A 17,080-nucleotide genomic window follows, 5' to 3' on the forward strand; every position below is an offset into this window, starting at 1 on the left:
GCGGCAGGGAGACTTTTGATCCAAGGAATCAGACCTGTCTTTCCCTGGTATTAAATGTTTCTCTCTCTTTGTTACCTATAAGCTAGCTATGACCCCTTTGGGTTACGATCTTTATGGTAAATAATAAGAATAACAGGGGAAATATTTATAATAACAATCCTTCATGGTGACACAGGAGATATCGTAGGTATTGTAACAATGTTTGATCCAAGGAGAGCTTTAAAAAGTTATCTTACTTTGATAATGTTATCAATTTAGCTTGATAAAGTTCTGCTTAAGCCAGACATTATAACATCTAGCTTGTGTGTGTATCGTCCATTTGTTGTTTCATCTCCCTCTCTCGTGTTCATCTGGAGACTTTTAGTGGTTATGTTCCTGTGGCCAGGTCCCTGACCAGGCCTCCTGGCTCAATACATGATCAACCAAGCTGTTGGTGCCAGCCCCACACAGACCAGTGTATACGTCACAGCCAAGGCTAATCAGGAACTAGAGGAACTTTGGTTCTCTATGGAAAACAGCCTGGGGAAGTCCCTTTATGTAGGAAGGAATAGCGTTGAAGACGTCTTGGCTTGGCTTTTTATTGAAGGTAATTTTCAGTTTGTTTAGCATCTGCAGTGGATGGTCAGGTGCAGTGGATGGTCAGGTGCAGTGGATGGTCAGGTGCAGTGGATGGTCAGGTGCAGTGGATGGTCAGGTGCAGTGGATGGTCAGGTGCAGTGGATGGTCAGGTGCAGTGGATGGTCAGGTGCAGTGGATGGTCAGGTGCAGTGGATGGTCAGGTGCAGTGGATGATCAGGTGCAGTGGATTATGTACTTCTGTCGGAAATGAGAGAGAATTTGGGCGAGTACTGTACCTTAGGGAACAAACCCTCCCGAGATAGGTTCCTTGATGCCGGTGAGGGGCTTTTGATCCAAAAAAATGGACTTTTTTCTCCACTTCCTTGAATCCAACCTGTTTAGCATTACCCAGGCAGTGTGTGATCCCTACGGATTTAGCGCTGCCCTGTAATAGAGGAACAGCTTTTCAACGTTGTAGCCTATGAATTTACTTTTATTATTAATCTTTGCGTTCTCTGTATTTTTTAAAACGTCCAATTTTCCATGTGTTTTGCACACATTTTGTGTACTATTGTACCATGATCGTAACGTCGAAAGTTATTGAAAACACTGAGTATATTACTTTTTCATTGTTTATCTTGCAGTTGATACAAGAGCATGTGGTGGTAGTCCAGTGGTGTGATTCTCTTCTGTTCTAGATTTCCTGGTATAATCGCCCAGTCAGGGCCTTTTCCAAGAGGTGGCCCGGCCTTGGCTCCATTTCGTGGGAGTGTCTCAGACCAATGTCCGCCATGGGAGGAGGTACTTGTACCTCCTCCCATGGGGAGGAGTTGTCCCCAGGCCTAGCCCCATTCCCCGCCTCCACGGGGCTCGGAGGGAGAAGCTAGGCACGCTGGGCTGCCACAAACCCTGCCCACACTGGGCTCGAAGGGTGTGGCAGCTGCATAGCAGCAGACGATGTCAGGAGGTGCAAAGGCAGCAAGCACTACAGGATCCTTTTCGAGCCACACTCCAGCTTTGGGCCGAGGCCTGAGCTCAAGAATGCCTCTTGCTGTTTGTGTTGCTGCTACTACTACTACACTTGTCCGTTGCACTCCCTCCAGTGGTTGTGAGGGGGGAGCAACCTGCTCTGAACCCTGGTTACCCTGCCTTGTGCAAGTCTTGGCATCCCATGTTTGGTGATCTCTGATTTTAAAGATTTTAATAATGTGAGACGTCAGTGCTATCGGTCTGTAGTTTTATACAATTGCCCGACTGCCACCTTTGTGGAGTGTAGTTATATCTGTTGTCTATAATGGCTGTGGGATAACTATCTCCAGACTCTTTGAATTAGAATAATTAAGTCACGTGATTTTTTTTTTGTTAAATTTTGATGAATATGGAGTAAAGGAGTCTGGGCCTGGTCATGGTTCACGGACATGGCTTCAAAGTCAAAGTGGGGTTTAAGTTATAAGGAAAGTTTTTTGAGATGACAGGATTTTAAATCTCGTTTATGAAAGATTCCTTTGGATTGCCAATCTTTAGTCCAGTTGTCTGCTCACTAAATACTCACATTGAGGCTCAGTATTTCACTCATTTCTGTGTTGTCATTAAAATAAGCTCCATCTTTGAGCCAGGGCCCGATACTGAATATGGCTTTTTCCCTGGATTTTGCATGTGAGAAAAGTATTTTGGCTTTAAACTTCATTAATGGCTTTATGCTCCCCTATCTCTCCTGGACTCTGTATGATTTACCTTGAGCTCAGTGTTTTCCTCTTGGCAGTATTTCTTTTCGTTTTTCAGATACTTTGAAAACTTTTGAGACGTTTTGTGAGTCTTTGTTTTCGCATGTAGAGGGAACATGTCTCTCTAACTTGCATCTTTTCTATTTCTTAGTGATATATGTCTTGATCATACTTCTGCATAGTTCTCAAACACTCGAGGCACTGGCTCAAATCCATTAATGTTACTCGTGCTGTCTTCCCAGCATATTTCGTTATGTCATGATTTATATGATCCCAGTTAATGTATTATTGAAGTTGAATTACTGAATACTCCGTCATGGCTGTTGTGTGTTACTGCCCAAGACCAGTGTGTATGCTGGTCTCTTCTGAACATTAAGTTACAGAAGGTTGTGATCTAAGTTTGGTGTCTCATACACAGTCATGTTCAATGTTGTGTATTTGTCTCTCCTGTGTGTAGACTCTCTGGCTGCCTCTGTCTCTTCTTTTATCATAATTCATTTTAAACTAAAAAATGTGATGTTTGTTGTGTATTTTAATAAACTTTTGACAAAAGTGTTGATTCTTTGGTATTCTGACTTATCGACGTCACTTATGTGGGACTGTACCTTCCTCCGAATATTTGTGTGTTTATTTAGGTGTTTTATCTTTGTGTGTGTGTGTGTGTGTGTGTGTGTGTGTGTGTGTGTGTGTGTGTGTGTGTCTGTGTGTGTGTCTGTCTGTCTTTGTGTGTGTGCGCGTGTGTGTGTTTTGCTGTTGTTTCTGCAAGGGTCGATTCATATTTCCTGGCCCCGCTTCTTCGCTGTCGACCGGCTTTACTGATTTCTGGCCTTCAGGGCCAAATTGTACCTGCTCTTAAAACTATATATGGTGTTTGGTGTGTTTTTCTTCTGCATGTGTGTGTGTGTTTTATGTAAGTTGTTGCTGTGTATGTGTCGACGAGATGCAGTCATCACGAGGACGTCACTTTACCAGGAGATATGGGAGTCACACAGGTGAGAAGCGACCCCGTGTGCCCGACCAGGTCAATATGGGAGTCACACAGGTGAGAAGTGACCCCGTGTGCCCGACCAGGTCAATATGGGAGTCACACAGGTGAGAAGTGACCTCGTGTTAGTCTTGTTATTCTCCCAGGCTCAGTCAACATCCATGTTCTCTTCTCCCTGTGCCATTGTTTTCCTGTGTGTTTGTTACCTGGATTAATACGTGTGTGTGTTTGGTATATAAGTTGTGGTTGATAATGGCTGGGTCTGAGAGATGTGTGAGGAGAGAACTAGTAGGGAATGTGATGTGTATTCTGGCACATGATACAAGTCTTACATGATTACACTTGTCTGACAGTAGAATGTGTAAATGACCTAAAGTAACCTGAATCACTGTGTGAGAGAGTGTGGGCACGAGATGTTAGAGAGAGAGAGAGTGCAATTATTTAGAGATAGTGGGAGAAATAGTTCAACTGACTTTTTTGTGAAACATCCGGAAGTGCATATTTTTGATCTATGGTCCGCAACAAATTTTAAACACTATATTTTTTAATTTTTCTCATTTTGCGTTGTAATACGAACATTTTCAGCCTAATAAGCGGAGACCTGGAAAAACCTTTTATCACAATATTTGTGTACCATTTAAATATACATCTTTTTTACAAGTTATTTTAAAACCAAATTAAAACATTTTTAACAAACCATCGTTAAACTTTTTTTAAACTTATTAGCACTGAGTAAATTGTGATCAGCTTATATAGTATAGAATAACTGCATAAGAGAGATGCTTGCTACACTTGTATGATGGTATGACTGTAGTTGTAGTTTGTAGAGTGTAGTTACAGTCCTCTTGTATACAGTACTGTATGTTGTAACTGCATGATATGTTGTATAATGTTGTGGTGACACTATTATACCTCACCTTCATTTATATATATATATATATATATATATATATATATATATATATATATATATATATATATATATATATATATATATATATATATATATATATATATATATATATATCCAAAATTCCATGTGTTGTGGAGAGCAGTAAAAGACTTGTGTCCTGTTATTGGGTTGTTTTTCAGTACTGAATATAGTTAACACAGTGTATCACATGTTCCACCTTTGTTAGTGTTAACACTGACACTGTTAGTGCTAACACTGACACTGTTAGTGCTAACACTGACACTGTTAGTGTTAACACTGACACTGTTAGTGCTAACGTAAATAAGGTGTAGTCAGGTGTTGCAGGTAGAAACAGGTGTACAAGTGTAATCTATTGTTATAGGTGGTAACAGGTGTACAGGTGTAGTCTGGTGCTACAGGTGTAGTCTGGTGCTACAGGTGTAGTCTGGTGTTACATGTGTAGTCTGGTGTTACAAGTGTAGTCTGGTGTTACAGGTGTAGTCTGGTATTACAGGTGTAGTCTGGTGTTTCAGGTATAGTCTGGTGTTACAGATGTACAGGTGTAGTCTGGTGTTACAGGTGTAGTCTAGTGTTACAGGTGTAGTCTAGTGTTACAGGTGTAGTCTAGTGTTACATGTGTAGTCTGGCGTTACAGGTGTACAGGTGTAATCTGGTGCTACAGGCGTACAGGTAGAGTCTGGTGTTACAGGTTTACAGGTGTAGTCTGGTGTTAGAGGTATAATCTGGTGTTATAGGTAGTAATGGGTATACAGGTGTAATCTGGTGTTATAGGTAGTAATAAGTATACAGGTGTAGTCTGGTGTTACATGTGTAGTCTGGTGTTACATGTGTAGTCTGGTGTTACAGGTGTACATGTGTAGTCTGGTGTTACAGGTGTACAGGTGTAGTCTGGTGTTACAGGTGTACATGTGTAGTCTGATATTACAAGTGTGCAGGTGTACATTTGTAGTCTGGTGTTACAGGTATAATCTGGTGTTATAGGCAGTAATAGGTATACAGGTGTAATCTGGTGTTATAGGTATACAGGTGTAGTCTGGTGTTACGTGTGTAGTCTGGTGTTACAAGTGTACAGGTGTAGTCTGGTGTTACAGGTGTACATTTGTAGTCTGGTGTTACAAGTGTACAGGTGTAGTCTGGTGTTACAGGTGTACATTTGTAGTCTGGTGTTACAGGTGGTAACGTGTAATCAAGTGTTACAGGTGGTAGCAGGTGTAATCAATATGTTGCAGGTGATAACAGGTGTACAGGTGTAGTTTATTATATACCTGATACTTAATGGCATGATGTAGTTGCTTTTGTCTATAAGAATGTCTTAAAAACTGTCTTGGTGTTGCATCCATTACTCTTTAATGATATGCTTCTCTTATACTAACTTATATATATATAGTGTGTGGTGAATATATAAACCTGTAGCCCTTACTGAATACTTTTCTAGTGGAATATATATATATATATATATATATATATATATATATATATATATATATATATATATATATATATATATATATATATATAATGTCGTGCCTAATAGGTAAAACTGGTCAGTTAGCAAGAACTCATTTAAAGATATATTTTTTTTCATTTAAGTTAATGTAGAAATTAACAATTTTGTACCAAAAGAACCTTAGAAAACTTACCTAACTTTATTATAACCAGCGCAATTTAATTTAGCCTAATCCAACTAAATATATTTTAGATAAGTTTACAATAATTTAAAAAACACAGTGAAACATATTTTGTTCGTTGGGTTCAGAATGATTTTTGCGGAATTATTGCATACACGAAGTTTCCCTTGCCATAGTCAGCAAGAAGAGCGTTCGTATTTAAGCCAAAATTGCAAGTTTTACCTAATTCGCATACGACATTATATATATATATATATATATATATATATATATATATATATATATATATATATATATATATATATATATATATATATATATATATTATAGATAGATATTATTATGACATTATTATGGATTTTTTTTATATAAATTCGTTATTTTTCTACTAAAAGGTTAATTAAACTAATTTCACTGACTGCTAATGGATTTATTTTGATACAGAAATAGAGGTCAGCTATGTTACATTGATAAATATTTGATCTGACCAGCCCTAGCATCCATAAGTGCTTTACCACGTGTAGACATCCCATCCGTCAGAGTTTTGCATAATTCCTTGATTCTGGCAGAATGAAACCAAACCTTAATAAGGCCTTCTAAAAGATGTATTTTGGTGGTAATGGGAACTTTGTGTATTTCATCCTTCAGGACAGACCATAAACCCTCAATAGGATTTATTTCGGAGAAGTTTCCAGCCATGGGAGCAGCTTGAGGCCATTTTATGCACAACATGTCTGTACTGGTCTCGCCGTGTAACGTGGGGCGGAGTCTTGTTGGAATGTACAACGTCCCTCATTATACCAGTCCCTTATCTGAGGCAGTAATTGTATATATTTAACTTGGTTCATGGTACCATCAGCAATGTCCAGACTTGTTCCATGAACGGTAATGGTTCCCCACACCATGATTTTCTGAGGAAATTTGATCGCCTTCTTCGGATATAAATTCTTCAGGTGACCGCCATCTTACATCAGCACAGTCATCCAACACTAGTGCTGAATGACACTGTAGTGTCATCCAGCACTAGTGTTGTCATCCAGCACTGTAGTGTTGTCATCCAGCACTGTAGTGTTGTCATCCAGCACTGTAGTGTTGTCATCCATCACTGTAGTGTTGTCATCCAGCACTGTAGTGTTGTCATCCAGCACTGTAGTGTTGTCATCCAGCACTGTAGTGTTGTCATCCAGCACTGTAGTGTTGTCATCTAGCACTGTAGTGTTGTCATCTAGCACTGTAGTGTTGTCATCCAGCACTGTAGTGTTGTCATCCAGCACTGTAGTGTTGTCATCCAGCACTGTAGTGTTGTCATCTAGCACTGTAGTGTTGTCATCCAGCACTGTAGTGTTGTCATCCAGCACTGTAGTGTTGTCATTCAGCACTAGTGTTGTCATCCAGCACTGTAGCGTTGTCATCCAGCACTGTAGTGTTGTCATCCAGCACTGTAGTGTTGTCATCCAGCACTGTAGTGTTGTCATTCAGCACTAGTGTTGTCATCCAGCACTGTAGTGTTGTCATCCAGCACTGTAGTGTTGTCATCAAGCACTGTAGTGCCATCCGGCACTGTAGTGTTGTCATCCAGCACTGTAGTGTTGTCATCAAGCACTGTAGTGCCATCCGGCACTGTAGTGTTGTCATCCAGCACTATAGTGTTGTCATCCAGCACTGTAGTGTTGTCATCAAGCACTGTAGTGCCATCCGGCACTGTAGTGTTGTCATCCAGCACTGTACTGTTGTCATCCAGCACTGTAGTGTTGTCATCCAGCACTGTAGTGTCATCCAGCACTGTAGTGTTGTCATCCAGCACTGTAGTGTCATCCAGCACTGTAGTGTTGTCATCAAGCACTGTAGTGTTGTCATCCAGCACTGTAGTGTCATCCAGCACTGTAGTGTTGTCATCCAGCACTGTACTGTTGTCATCCAGCACCGTAGTGTTGTCATCCAGCACCGTAGTGTCATCCAGCACTGTAGTGTTGTCATCCAGCACTTTAGTGTCATCCAGCAATGTAGTGTTGTCATCCAGCACTGTAGTGTTGTCATCGAGCACTGTAGTGTTGTCATCCAGCACTGTAGTGTTGTCATCCGACACTGTAGTGTTGTCATCCAACACTGTAGTGTTGTCATCCAGCACTGTAGTGTTGTCATCCAACACTGTAGTGTTGTCATCCAGCACTGTAGTGTTGTCATCCAACACTGTAGTGTTGTCATCCAGCACTGTAGTGTTGTCATCCAACACTGTAGTGTTGTCATCCAACACTGTAGTGTTGTCATCCAGCACTGTAGTGTTGTCATCAAGCACTGTAGTGTTGTCATCAAGCACTGTAGTGTTGTCATCCAGCACTGTAGTGTTGTCATCAAGCACTGTAGTGTTGTCATCAAGCACTGTAGTGTTGTCATCCAGCACTGTAGTGTTGTCATCCAGCACTGTAGTGTTGTCATCAGACAACACTAGTGTTGTCATCAGACAACACCTGCAACAGTAGAGAACCACAATAGTAGCGGAATAACCAGTGAAGCTGAATGGTAATCTTAATTTTTTTCAAATAGAATTTTCATTTTACTAATAATTAATGTTCTTTTATGAGCAACAAATGAACTAAATAACTAAATGTAATTCTTAGCTGCTGCCATTGTTCAGTAATCCACTCAATGTGATTCTCAGCCCAAGCTAAACTTTTCAACCCGTATTATTGGTTCAGTAAGTCGCGGTTTTTTTCTGGGAAGATAGACCTCCAGTCCACTCTCCAAAAGCCTCTCATTAAGTGTCTTTGGGTCACGACTAACACCTGTTGCTGCTGTGTCAGAGGAACTCTGCCTCCAAGTTGATATACTCTTGTTAAGAGTCATTCGTATTATTTTTCTGTTTAATCTCGGTGTTGTTTTCCGTTTTCTACCACATCTTCCCAACCTTTGTGAATTTAAATCTTGATATTAATTCAATTTCTTCTTAATTTTATTGACCGAGTTGGAACACCAAGTTTTATTTCTCTATTTCAGTGTTTTATCAACCAATAAACCGATATATGTGTCCCACTTTGACAGGACTCAAATAGCAATTTTTACCCATTTCTGCTGACTTTCTAACCATTAAACTGCAAAAAAGGCACATTTATTAGCAAGCACAGGCACAGAAAATACACACTAATGGACTTAAAACAATCAATAAGCAGGAAACATCCTGTGTGACAAACTAGAACAGCAACTCTTACATCTAATTAATTCAGTGTTGTCATACATTGTTCCTTCAGAATTACCAAACAAAACTCACAATATCCCTCAAGGGAGATTCCTTGATGCTGGTGAGGGGCTCTTGATCTAGGGAATTGGATCTGTGCTCCAGTTCCCAGAATTAAACCTGAATACCTTCCACATCCCCCCTCAGGAGCTGTATAATCCTACGGGTTTAGCGCTTCCCCTTGATTATTATAATAATAATTTTAAATAGTTGCCTTGTACTGATATATCAAAAGAAATCCATAATATTAGCCTAACTGACCTTTAACTAGAAAAATATCGAATATTCAAAAAATCCATAATAATAATGCCAGTATTATATATATATATATATATATATATATATATAATATATATATATATATATATATATATATATATATATATATATATATATATATATATATATATATATATATATATATATATATATATATATGCAATAAGATCACAGTGAACCGGTGATTTCAAAAGATGCAAAACAACCACTCTGAAAGAATAGAGAAATTCCAAGCGCTTTCGTGACTACTCACATTATCAAGGATAATGTGAGTAGTCACGAAAGCGCTTGGAATTTCTCTATTCTTTCAGAGTGGTTGTTTTGCATATATATATATATATATATATATATATATATATATATATATATATATATATATATATATATATATATATATATTTATTTATATATATATACACAGTGGAACCTCGGTGTTCAAACGTACAGAAATCCAAACATTTTTGTTAGCCTACACTGAGCCGGGTTTTTTAATGCATTTCTGGAGTAAGAATGCTCTGGCTTGTTTAAAATTCAGTTATAAAATAATATACAGGAAAGTCCTGTTTCAAAAGTGCTTTGAAGTGACCTCTGACACTGACCTAACTCTCAGAAACTTTTGTAATTGCCAGTTGAACATCTCCAGTGTGTGAGGCAGGTAACTAAAACCTGGCCAATACTCTCTCCCACATCGAACTTTTCGAAGTTCCAACACCACCTAGCAACCAATTAAGCTCAAACACCCACGTTCCACTATATATATATATATATATATATATATATATATATATATATATATATATATATATATATATATATATATATATATATATATATATATATAATATTTTTGCACCAGACCTATTAGTTTATTATTAATATTATCTATATTATAATATAATTGCCTCTTTTACTAATACCTTCTTAACTAGAGAAGTTACAAAATGATGTGTATATATTGATGGAATGTTGGAGATATTTTAATATTTAAAAATATCATAAAAGTTGCAAATAAAGTATATAATAATAATGTAAGTGAGGAATTATCCATGTATCTCCAGACATAAAACTACTGACGACTGCTTTATATATATATATATATATATATATATATATATATATATATATATATATATATATATATATATATATATATATATATATATATATATATATATATATATATATATATATATATATATGTGAGGATCATTAGCAGGTGTGGAGGTTTACAGCAATAGTGTATACTGTCCCCACACAGCCAGGGTCAGCAGGCACAGCAGAGCGACCTGACCTGTTGAGGGGGTCGTTCTCGTCTCCTCACAGGACAATCCCTCATGGAGGACTACTCTCCACAGCACCCTACGCTGCTGCTGCGGCCAACAAGGATGCTGAGGAGGCCAAGGCTAAGTATAATGTAAACACTCTTAATACCTTATCTTTACAATGTTCACGCTGAGAGCTGTCTTTATACCTCAGTTCATTGTATTCTTACAGTATCCCAAGTTATCCTGCCTACTTACATTGTAATACTCTACAATCTACCCTATGGTATTTGTGCCTGAGGATCTACTGCACCAAATTACATAAAAACCATTAATAACCCAACAGTGCCAGACGACACGCTCCCCTACTCTTTAAAAGCTTAAATTTACTTAATATGCGAAATCTGCTATATATAGCAGATTTTTCCTTGATAGCTGCAACGGAACATACACATAATAAAAAGCTCTAAAATCTGGAATTCATTGGCTGAAACATCAAACGGTTCCCTGTCTGCCAGTCGATTCTGACCTATTGTTAAAAAACACTTCATCTACCTAACGTACTTGACACAGCAATACACTTTGTCAAACAAAACCAGCTCAGCCAGTTCTGTCCCTGTTATTTCAGTCTTTCTTCAGTTCTGTCACTTATTCTAATTTTCCTTCAGTTCTGTCACTGTTATTCTAATTTTCCTTCAGTTCTGTCCCTGTTCTTCCAGTCTTCAGTTCTGTCCTTGTTCTTTCAGTCTTCCTTTAGCTATGTCCCTGTTCTTCCAGTCTTCCTTCAGTTCTGTCCTTATTCTTCCAGTCTTCCTTCAGTTCTGTCCTTATTCTTCCAGTCTTCCTTCAGTTCTGTCCTTAGGCTTCCAGTCTTCCTTCAGTTCTATTCTTATTCTTCCAGTCTTCCTTCAGTTCTGTCCTTATTCTTCCAGTCTTCCTTCAGTTCTGCCCTTGTTCATCCAGTCTATCTTCAGTTCTGTCCTTGTCCCAACTGTACTAAGTAACTTGCTGTATTTTCACCATCTACGTGCATACTTATCAAATCGTTTCATTTGTTTCACTAGCTACGTTTATTATACATACGATTGTAGTTAACTGAATAAAAACTATTAGTATATGTCTGAATTTTAAGTATAACTTTTAAGCATTAGGATTAGTTTGCCCGAAATACTTTGCATACAATAGTTACTTTCTTTTGGGCCTACCAATATTTTATTACATGTATACTGCATAGAGAAATAAAAAAATGTATTACCTGGAGTTTACCTGGAGAGAGTTCCGGGGGTCAACGCCCCCGCGGCCCGGTCTGTGACCAGGCCTCCTGGTGGATCAGAGCCTGATCAACCAGGCTGTTACTGCTGGCTGCATGCAAACCAACGTACGAGCCACAGCCCGGCTGGTCAGGAACCGACTTTAGGTGCTTGTCCAGTGCCAGCTTGAAGACTGCCAGGGGTCTGTTGGTAATCCCCCTTATGTGTGCTGGGAGGCAGTTGAACAGTCTCGGGCCCCTGACACTTATTGTATCGTCTCTTAACGTGCTAGTGACACCCCTGCTTTTCATTGGGGGGATGGTGCATCGTCTGCCAAGTCTTTTGCTTTCGTAGTGAGTGATTTTCGTGTGCAAGTTCGGTACTAGCCCCTCTAGGATTTCCTGATCATGTATCTCTCCCACGTGCGTTCCCGCGAATACAGGTTTAGGAACCTCAAGCGCTCCCAGTAATTGAGGTGTTTTATCTCCATTATGCGCGCCATAAAGGTTCTCTGTTCATTTTCTAGGTCAGCAATTTCACCTGCCGTGAAAGGTGCTGTTAGTGTGCAGCAATATTCCAGCCTAGATAGAACAAGTGACCTGAAGAGTGTCATCATGAGCTTGGCCTCCCTAGTTTTGAAGGTTCTCATTATCCATCCTGTCATTTTTCTAGCAGATGCGATTGATACAATGTTATGGTCCTTGAAGGTGAGATCCTCCGACATGATCACTCCCAGGTCTTTGACGTTGGTGTTTCGCTCTATTTTGTGGCCAGAATTTGTTTTGTACTCTGATGAAGATTTAATTTCCTCATGTTTACCATATCTGAGTAATTGAAATTTCTCATCGTTGAACTTCATATTGTTTTCTGCAGCCCACTGAAAGATTCGGTTGATGTCCGCCTGGAGCCTTGCAGTGTCTGCAATGGAAGACACTGTCATGCAGATTCGGGTGTCATCTGCAAAGGAAGACGGTGCTGTGGCTGACATCCTTGTCTATGTCGGATATGAGGATGAGGAACAAGATGGGGGCGAGTACTGTGCCTTGTGGAACAGAGCTTTTCACCGTAGCTGCCTCGGACTTTACTCTGTTGACTACTACTCTCTGTGTTCTGTTAGTGAGGAAATTATAGATCCATCGACCGACTTTTCCTGTTATCCCTTTAGCACGCATTTTGTGCGCTATTACGCCATGGTCACACTTGTCGAAGGCTTTTGCAAAGTCTGTATATATTACATCTGCATTCTTTTTATCTTCTAGTGCATTTAGGACCTTGTCGTAGTGATCCAATAGTTGAGACAGACAGGGGCGACTGTTCTAAACCCATGTTGCCCTGGGTTGTGTAAGTGATGGGTTTCTAGATGGGTGGTGATCTTGCTTCTTAGGACCCTTTCAAAGATTTTTATGATATGGGATGTTAGTGCTATCGGTCTAGTTCTTTGCTGTTGCTTTACTGCCCCCTTTGTGGAGTGGGGCTATGTCTGTTGTTTTTAGTAACTGTGGGACGACCCCAGTGTCCATGCTCCCTCTCCATAGGATGGAAAAGGCTCGTGATAGGGGCTTCTTGCAGTTCTTGATGAACACAGAGTTCCATGAGTCTGGCCCTGGGGCAGAGTGATGGGCATGTCATTTATCGCCTGTTCGAAGTCATTTGGCGTCAGGATAACATCGGATAGGCTTGTGTTAACCAAATTTTGTGGCTCTCTCATAAAAAAATCATTTTGATCTTCGACTCTCAGTCTGGTTAGCGACTTGCTAAAAACTGAGTCATATTGGGACTTGTGTAGCTCACTCATTTCCTTGCTGTCATCTGTGTAGGACCCATCTTGTTTAAGTAGGGGCCCAATACTGGATGTTGTTCTCGACTTTGATTTGGCATAGGAGAAGAAATACTTTGGGTTTCTTTCGATTTCATTTATGGCTTTTAGTTCTTCCCGCGATTCCTGACTCCTATAAGATTCCTTTAGCTTAAGTTCGATGCTTGCTATTTCTCTGACCAGTGTCTCCCTACGCATTTCAGATATATTGACCTCTTTTAGCCGCTCTGTTATTCTTTTCTGTCTCCTGTAAAGGGAGCGCCTGTCTCTTTCTATTTTACATCTACTATTAGTACAGTGTCCCAGTACTGTGTATTAGTAAAGTTTCCCAGAATTGCCCGAAATGCTCTGCATATAAAGGGGCTTTTGGCATGTTCACCAAATTGTTACACTCTTTTGTACAAACATGTATTATGCTAAAATAAACTTGTCATTGTCAGCCGTGCTGACAGTGCGTCAGTAACCTGGCGTATTCTCAGTATCATATTAAGTCATTATACACTAATCAAAATTTACTCCGTGAAAATCCCATACAGTGACTCCCTATTGTTGGCCTCAATGCTGTAAAGACTGATATACAGCTGTAAATTCCTATTGTTATCCTTTTGTGTACATTTTATGTGAGATAATGTTCTACTGGTATGTGAGGACTTTACCAGTGATGCCACTGAACTGTGTAGATAATGGTCCAGAGAACCAACAAGTTGATAAATTAGACACATGTACAACACAGTGACCTCATCAGTCCAATACAAAGAAGAATGAAGATCAGGCTGAGTTTAAGGTAATCAGATTCCAGAATGAGAGACTGATTACCTCAAACTCCTTTTGATCTTCACCATTCCTCTTTGTATTGGACTGATGAAGTCACTGTGTGGTGAAATGTTTCCACAATAAAGATACCCAAGTGTTGCACATGTGTCTAATTTACCACCACTGAACTGTCCATCAGTGCACGGGTGTTTTGTTAACATAATTGTATCTAGCAACACCAAGTAGCTTGGGTAACGTTTGTCTGCCTATAAATTAGCTAATGCAATAAAAAATCCCAGTGTAACCCAAGACCCTCTAAAACTGATATCAGACCTTTAGTACCCCATTTAAAAATCCTAATTTAAAATATCACTTGTCATGCTATAACCACAGCCAGGATAAGTGGCAACTTTAGAGTAGGGTAGACATAATTGATGTTTGAGGCGAGGAGCAGTGATGCTGACGTAACTGCTGTAGTCTTAACACTTTATTAGTTGCTAAGTTAAACAACTTACAAGGACAAATGTTGTAAAGAATTACCAACAGCTTACAGGGACAAGAATTGTAAATAATGACTACAAGATAGTCTTGTCCTTGTGTGTTGGTCTTGGTATCATTGTGGGCAATGCTTGGCATCCTCAACATGTGTTGAGGCCCTGGGTATGTGTGTGTGACCCTTGACCTGCCCCTACCCCGCAGGGAGACTTCGTGCACGTCAAGTATTTCTACGTCCCCACTGCCAACTTCGAGGTCAAGAACAGGACAATGACCCTCCTTAAGCAGGTCAGTCAAACATCTCTTAATTCCTCCAAGTTTTCACCTTTTTTTTTTTAACCACCCAACTTACCACAGTTTTTATGGCTACCGACCCATTGAAATTATCTCTGATCTTTAGTCTAGGTCTTAAGTGTTTAATTTTATTGCCAGAAGTGACAAGTGAAGTTTCACTCCTCAGGTAAGTCTCTTTGATGTTGGTGAGGGGCACTTGATCCAAGGAATTGAACCTGACCCCCTTCCCCTTTCCTTGGATTGAACCTGACTACCTCTTATTCGCCAAGGCGTTGTATGAACCCTACGGATTTAGTGCTTTCCATATAATAATAATAATATTTTGTTATTTGATGTCCTAGGCCAAAGCAATCTTCAGATCTCAAAACTTGCTTTTGGTCTCTACATGCTTATCCTGGCTCGAAAACAATCACCACAGCCCCTTCTCTTCAAAGTTCTCTATAAGGATTACAATGCTGAGTTTACAGAAATTTGGTTATTGTTTGGTTTACATGTAGTAAAATTGTGATTACAGAGTGTACCACTAGAACGCTTAGCATGGCTAGGCATTTCGGGCATAGTTAGTTTTATTCTTAATTGTAAAATATTACAAATTATGAGGTAAGTTGGTATTATGGCTAAGTGACTAAATACTACTTTATGAGTTTAGCAATGTGAATGCTTTTGTTTTGACACAGTATATAGTTTCAGTATTGGAGTATCACAGGATTCATTATTTTAAGACTGAGATTAATATTTCTGTTTATGGTCAAATGAGTGAGCGAGTGTAAGTGTGAACCACCAGGTGGTATTCGTGTAGTTAGTTGACGGGGTGTATCAGGGAGATAAGATGTTTTCTAATGGTAGTTTTGAAGGTGATGAATGTGTCTGCAGTTCTAGAGTTCTCAGGTAGGGTATTCCAGATTTTAGGGCCTTTGACATACATTGAATTTTTGTAAAGGTTTAGTCGGACCCGGGGAATGTCGTAGAGATGTTTGTGTCTGGTGTTATGCCTGTGGGTTCTGTCACAACTATCAAGAAAGCGTTTTAGGTCAAGGTTGATATTAGAGTTTAAGGCCCTGTAGATATAGATTGCACAGTAGTAAGTGTGGATGTACTGAACTGGGAGTAAGTTTAGATCTTTGAAGAGTGGGGGGTGTGCTGCCAGGGATGGGATTTAGTGATTATTCTTACTGCAGCTTTTTGTTGGGTTATTATTGGCTTTAGGTGTGTTGCTGCAGTTGATCCCCAAGCACAAATAGCATAGGTGAGGTATGGATAAATAAGTGAGTGGTATAGTGTGAGAAGGGCATTTTGCGGCACGTAGTATCGTATCTTGGAGAGGATCCCAACCGTTTTGGATACTTTTTTGGCTATATGCTGGATATGGGTGCTGAAATTCAGGTTGTTGTCAAGGTATAAGCCTAGGAATTTTCCCCCATTATTTCTGGTAATTAGAGTGTTGTCAATCTTAATGTTAATTTGTGCATCTCCTGCTCTGCTACCAAACATAATATAGTAAGTTTTGTCAGTGTTAAGCGTAAGTTTATTGGCTGTCATCCAAGTCGATATTTTAATCAGCTCCTCATTCACAATGGTGTTGAGGGTGGCAAGATTAGGGTGAGAGATGACATAAGTCGTGTCATCAGCAAAGAGAATGGGTTTCAGGTGTTGGGATACGTTTGGAAGGTCATTGATGTATATGAGGAAGAGCAGGGGACCAAGGACACTTCCCTGCGGAACTCTTGGCTCCTAATGCATTTATATGCTGCAGCAGCAGCTTTATCAAGTAAACTACAAGTAACATTTGCCTTAATTTAAGCTTTATTCATGGTCAGGTTCTTGAAGTGGGTGGCCTGGTGAACCTTACAGAGAGGCTACGACTGTACAT

At 39.5% G+C, this 17,080-nt stretch overlaps 1 protein-coding gene across 1 annotated transcript in view; it reads left to right on the forward strand.

The window, feature by feature from the left end:
• LOC128704169 (uncharacterized) overlaps positions 1–17,080 on the forward strand; it is a 97,097-nt gene that overhangs the window by 64,870 nt on the left and 15,147 nt on the right. The window contains exons 11-12 of the mRNA XM_070099013.1: positions 10,599–10,754; positions 15,121–15,204. Coding sequence (XP_069955114.1) covers positions 10,599–10,754; positions 15,121–15,204 — 240 coding nt within the window. The remainder of the gene's footprint in view (positions 1–10,598; positions 10,755–15,120; positions 15,205–17,080) is intronic.

This window comes from Cherax quadricarinatus, chromosome 66 (genome assembly GCF_038502225.1).
Source record: "Cherax quadricarinatus isolate ZL_2023a chromosome 66, ASM3850222v1, whole genome shotgun sequence".
NCBI classification, from domain to species: Eukaryota; Metazoa; Arthropoda; class Malacostraca; order Decapoda; family Parastacidae; genus Cherax; species Cherax quadricarinatus.